The following is a 6,277-nucleotide window of genomic DNA, read 5'->3' on the forward strand; positions in this document are numbered from 1 at the left end:
ATGCCACGTTTTGCGGTATGGGAGGAAAATACTATATACATATTCATTATATTAATAAACTGTATATTTAATTTGATATTTTAATAGCATCTTAAGTGCCATGTTAAGTGTTTATGTTTTTCTACAGGAGGAAAATGCTTAACGAGAGACTTTGCGCATGCGTTCATGTTCTTCTTCTTGCAGGACCCTGTATTTTATAGTACTAAATTAGTTTTAATCGTTTAATCACCACAGCGTTTTGTCTCCATTGGCAACACGCACGATTTGTGTCGATTGCAATTGACGTCGCAGGTAGCAGAGAGTGCAAGTGGCGATTGCAAGTGACATTGTAATTTAGTTTCTTTTTTCTTGTCTTCACCACCTGGCTACTGTTGTAAAATGTTGAGAGATTCAAACAAAAAGTAATAATAAATAAAACAAAATAAAAAATAAAGACTGCAAGTGACGTTGCTTGCGGAAGCGCAAGTGTCTGAGAGTGCAAGTCTGGCCCCTTGTCCAAATACCCACACTTGCGGTCTTGGTCACTTGAGAGTGCGTGCGCCTTCGGCCAAATACAGGAAATACGTCATTTAAGAAATCAAGTGGTCAAGTGCAAAGACTGCAAGTGTGGGTATTTGGACAAAGCCTGAGAATGCAAGTCTGAGAGTGCAAGTGCAAGTCTGCAGCCAGACCCTCTTTGAACACACGTGCACCCTGTTCGCTTTCATTATTTTACATTAGTTTTTTTAGGTTTTTTTGTTATTGTGATTGCACACAAATAAAAGAGTCTTTAAAGCTTACAAAGATGTATAACTCCTATTTGTATGACCAAAAAAATTTAAGCGCAAGTGATCACACCGGCATGCGCCTCCTCATTCCGCACAAACGCTGAAATAGCTCACATTTTTATAGGTTAACATTAGAGTGAGAGGCCATGTGAAGTTGCTACTACTTACATGTTTCAGATGATAATCCATATTTGAGGTCGATGAATGATAAGTGAGCGTTTGGATGCCCTGGCCGATGTACTGTATATTACCGCATAGAGCAGCTGTTGACGATCTTTCATCACAGAATGCATGACTTCGCCACTTCCTGTGTATTTTTTTTAAGCGACTAAAAAAAATATGGTCGACTAAGCCATTTCTCGTCGAGTAACAATTAGTCGACTATTGGGGGGCAGCCCTAAAAAGTAGTGTATATATATTGGCCTATTTTGCTTATCATAACAGTATCAATATGACAGCTGATATATTGTTCATCTGTACTGAATATACCATTGTGCACAAGTATGTCAGTGTTACATGGTACTAAATACTTAGAATAAACTATGAATATCTTGTAAAAAATTAAATACCATGAACTTGGCAAACTGGTTACATCTAGTTCTTGCTTAGAAGTGTTTGTTGTAAACATGACTATGTTTATGATTAACACCTGTTCATCCTGATTTTCACCAGAACCTAAATAGAAGCCAGCCAATCTGATTGAGTGCTATAATCAGTACTCACTATTACTGAATTGCATTACCCTCACATTAACCCTGACTACTGAATTATGAGAACTGGGCTGAGGAGAGTGTTGAGCATTTACTGTAGACACAGGGCCACTAGGGACTGTGAGCTCTGAGAATATTGCTTGGGCTGAAGAGAAGGGAGAAGGGAAAACATGCCTCAGTGGACTACAAGAGGTGATTTTGGTTTAAAGGTTGATAGGGGAAGGTGTGTACATCGATTTGGATACAGATGACAATAAGCTGTGTTTGTATTGGTGGTGGGCCATTGAAATGATCTAGTCTGACCCTCTCAATGTTATATAAGCCTGATTGATAAAGTAAATGATTGTCAGTGATGGTGACACCTTGAGCAAGCACATACTGTGCCTCTCTAGCAATGCCCACTGCCCGCTGCGTTACTACAGCAACACGCGCAGCACTCAGAAACCTGTTTCTCTGAGAGCCAGAGGTGTGTGACTACAAGGAAGGTGGTTTAGATTGAGGTTTAGGGTTAAAGCTAAGAGGGGCTGCAGGTGTAGGATTGAGGAATAAGGTGGAAGGCAGGGGGATATTAGGGTTGGGAGGGGACAGTTTTTGGGGGGTTACCTGTAGTGGGGGTGCTGGTAGTGACAGTGTGGAACTTCTGAAAGAACAGTGAAAGAACATTCTTAATGCTGTCTCTCTCTCTCTCTCTCTCTCTCTCTTTCTTTTCCTCTCTATCTCTATGCCATCCGGTTCAAACACTTCCCTCCATCTTTTCTACTTCCTTTCAGTGTATGACTGTGATAGTTTATTCTCCCATTCACGCTCTCTTCTTCCATCCCTCCCCCTTCTGACCATTCAAACTATTCTATTTTGCTCTCTTGAATTTCTCTCTTCACTGTCTTCTCTCTCTCACTAAACCTTCTGGTTCTGTCCTCTAGTGCAGTGATTCCCAGCTAAGGGTATGCAAACCTCAGGGGTTACATACGCAGGGAGTGCTTAAAACAACTCTGTGCTTGATTTCTTAACTTTATGTATGATTAGATGTTTGACAGTGAGATCATTGATAATAATAGGAAATGTTTCTTGCAGCAAATCAGTACATCAGAATGATTTCAGAAGGATCATGCGACACTGAAGCCTTGAGTAATGATGCTGAAAATTCAGCTTTGCTAGATTAGATTTTTAAATATATTGAACTAGAAAATTACATTTAAATTGTTATAATATTTCACAATATTACTGTTTTTGCTGTATTTTGATCAAATAAATGCAGCCTTGGTAAGCATATGACACTTAATGAGCCCAAACTTTTGAACGGTAGAGTATGTACTACATAAAAACACCTGACAGAGGCAGATTTCTGTGTCACTTGATAGAATGACAATTGTAAATGATATCCAGCATAATATGAATTCAAATGAAACATTTCTGGTTTGTGTTGATTAAGGGGTAATTGAGCCGTAGTGAGGGGGCTGTAGGGGTCAAAAAAGGTTGGGAAACACTGCACTAGCTTTCCCCCCATTCTTCTATCCTCCCATTTCCCACATCTTACCCATCTCTTCCAGTTCTGATGTCATGGATTTGGAACGCAGAGCAATAGCTGGTGTGCTCAGCCTTTTACTCTGCTGTGGGACTGTGTGGAGAGAGAGAGAGAGCGAGAGAGAGAGAGTCACTGGTGTCATGATCATCATTTAATGCTTCACTGTTGTCGCTGCTGTGTGAATTTGTATCGCTTACTTTTCCTTCTGACCCCTTCCTCCATATCAGGGTTTCGGGTAACCATGACAACCTTAACCATGAGGCTGTTGCCACCTTGCCTGATCATATTGACCACCTGCCTGTGTCCCACCTTAACCACATTCTGACCATTCACCTGGAAAAGAGAAAGAAACAACATACAGAAAGAGACAGAGAGACCTTGAGTAATGAGGACAATTCTAGAGAGACTTCAAGTAATGATAAAGGGAAGGACAGAATATAAATTCTATGATGCAGTTCTACAGACACCTCGATAAGGAAGTCTCCCATTCGCAGACCAGCTCTCCAAGCCACGCCTCCCTCGTCAACAGACTCAAGGTACTGCAGTGCTGGAAAGGCTGGGGTGGGAGTGAACTCTTCTATAGGGGTCTGAGCTACAAAGTGAGGACATTTATATAATGAATGTCCAGAATGTTCTATTGAAGTTTACAATACATGGACAGTTATGAGAAAACACAAGAAATTGAAAAAGAAAGGATGAACAGGGATAAAAGATAAATGTTCTCATTTTGGAATGCATCAGTATAAATGTGTGTGTAAGAGATAAAGAGCAATGTGAATGTGCCCTCTTATGCAGTGTGTGACTTATTCAATGACTTTCAGGGGGGTCAATTTATTAAAATAATTTTTGTCAGTGGTTTTTCAGTAGTTATTTAATAACATAAATATAAATGTTTGAAACAAAAGCTAAAGTTTTTTCGTGATATATCTGTGATGATCCTGTTAATGAGTGTCTATTTACAGCATAATGACAAATCTGCTATCTAACTTTGATGCTAATTAAAATGCTGAAATATATTTATATGTAAAAAAATATATATATATATATCACCCTGCTCTTACCCTTGGCTCCTCTCAGCACAAAGCCAAATCCTTCATTGTCTTTTTTCTGCAGGAGGACTGTCTTCTCCTTGATTACGTAGTCACTGAAGGAAGGAAGGAAGGAAAGAAAGAAAGATAGATTATGGGGTAGAAAAGGCAGATAAAAGAGGACAGAAGACATGGTAAATATCTCCACTGCATCAGGAAAACTCTTAAATCCTGAACCAGCTATTGAGTGAGTGGGGGAGGGGGAGGGGGGTCAGAGGCCAGAGAAAAGCGGATGAATGCATACATTACAGGACAGTCTGTACTGACTCTTTAAAGATGAAGTGTGCCATGTTTTCAATGATAAAATTATTCTATGCCAGTTTAATGTGCTTTTTAACAGTGGGGTGGCACAGATGTCACATGTGAATGAAAAATTATATACTTTTTTCCCCCTGTTTTTTTATGGTTAATTCAACTACATGCTGAAATTACCTACCTAAAAAATTCAACAAAGCTCAGAACAATATTTTTTACAATATTTACAAATAGCAATGCGCAAGATGAAAACATACAACATTGTTTTAAAATTAAAACAATGCAGTAAAATTATTTTTGCTGTAATTTTTCAAAATATTAAAATGCAGAGATATGTGTTATAAATATAAATATAAATTAACATTTAAATGTATGTCCTCTCTCAATAATATAATCTACACTACTATTCAAAAGTTTGGGGTCTGTAAGATGTTTTAATGTTATAAAGGTTTTACAAAAGATTTCCATTTCAAATAAATGGTGTTCTTTTGAATTTTTTATTAATTAAAGAATTTTGAACAAATAAAAAATGTATCACGGTTTCCACAAAAAACATTAACATAACTATTTATAACATGGCACAACTGTTTTCAACATTGATAAAAATAAGAAATGCACCAAATCAACATATTAGAATGATTTCTGAAGGATCATGTGACACTGAAGACTGGAGTAATGATGCTGAAAATTCAGCTTTGCCATCATAAATATATCAAATTATATTTTATAATCTAATAAAATAGAACACAGCTATTTAAGTTGAATATTACATATTAAATTATAAAAGTATAATCATATTTCACAACATTAAAGTTTTACTGTATTTTTCATCCAATAAATGCAGCTATGTTGAGCATAAAAGGCTTCTTTCAAAAAATGTAAAAAATCTAACTGACCCAAACTGAATGATAGTGTAAGTTTAATACACATATCATATAAGTAAGCCATTTGTTGGTTGCCGTACACTTCCTGTTCCTGTAATACAAAAAAAAATATCCCACTAGTGGTTTCTATTCACAGCAGAGCCCATCTGACTGACACCACAGCTTTGTTTTCAATACTCTGGCATCTACAATCTTGGGTCAACAGGTGCACTGCACATGTCTGTGTTGAGAAGACTTAACCAACTGTATCCTTTCACTGCCCAGAGACCAGAAGAGAGAGACCAGGGGTCTGGGTATGGACAGAGTCGATGCAAAACACAACGGAAGGTCAGACCTCACATGACGATTCTCCTGCTATAAACAGTGTTACAAGCACAATTTGGTGGGAAATCAGTTACAGAGGCTTGATTTGAAGGCTGTTTGAAATTCATCCATTGCACAAACCTCCACAACTTCATGCTAGACTTGAATGTAGCTCAAACGTCACACAGCAGAAGACAGGCAGGACAAGTCCATCCACTGCAGTAACACAATCATGTTGTCCTGTAGTTAGGAAAGAGACTGCAGATCTTTCATGTGATGTTTGTATGTGCAATGGGCACTGTAAGTGAGATGTTGGCGGTTGCCTGAGCAACGGCCAGAACTGGATATAGGAACTAGCCAGACCAATCTGTAGACATGCACAGTGAGTGATACAGTGCATACACTTGGCTGCCATATTGAACAGAATTAGTCATTCAGCATTCCAATGTTCACCTCGAAGGGATCTCAAAAAAAATAAATAAATCAAACCAGTGTAAACTGGGCCAAGTACATAACTGGCCACAGCAAGAACATAAAAAAATGGCAAAAGCCTGATTGTTATGTCTGAGATCATGTCTATATTTAGACAAAGGACTGTTTGCTCGGAATAGTAAAATGTGGAGCAATGCAATCTCAATGCATCTTTCAGAGGTTTGCACACACTGACACACTACAGAAAAAGATAGAACTGACTTAAAAACAATTTTTTTGTTGTTAAAAAACTAATGGGCTAAGTCTTTTGCACAGT

General features: G+C 38.0%; 1 protein-coding gene across 1 annotated transcript in view; it reads right to left on the reverse strand.

Moving 5' to 3' along the window:
• Positions 1-6,277, reverse strand: part of LOC107564013 (SH3 and multiple ankyrin repeat domains protein 1-like) — a 62,899-nt gene that overhangs the window by 11,715 nt on the left and 44,907 nt on the right. Inside the window, exons 14-18 of the mRNA XM_016249003.1 lie at positions 4,061-4,143; positions 3,467-3,591; positions 3,197-3,332; positions 3,012-3,092; positions 2,081-2,117 (exon numbers count right to left, since the gene is read on the reverse strand). Of these exons, the coding sequence (XP_016104489.1) occupies positions 2,081-2,117; positions 3,012-3,092; positions 3,197-3,332; positions 3,467-3,591; positions 4,061-4,143 (462 nt within the window). The remainder of the gene's footprint in view (positions 1-2,080; positions 2,118-3,011; positions 3,093-3,196; positions 3,333-3,466; positions 3,592-4,060; positions 4,144-6,277) is intronic.

The sequence above is a fragment of the Sinocyclocheilus grahami genome, unplaced genomic scaffold, assembly GCF_001515645.1.
Source record: "Sinocyclocheilus grahami isolate Dianchi unplaced genomic scaffold, SAMN03320097.WGS_v1.1 scaffold901.1, whole genome shotgun sequence".
Classification (NCBI taxonomy): Eukaryota; Metazoa; Chordata; class Actinopteri; order Cypriniformes; family Cyprinidae; genus Sinocyclocheilus; species Sinocyclocheilus grahami.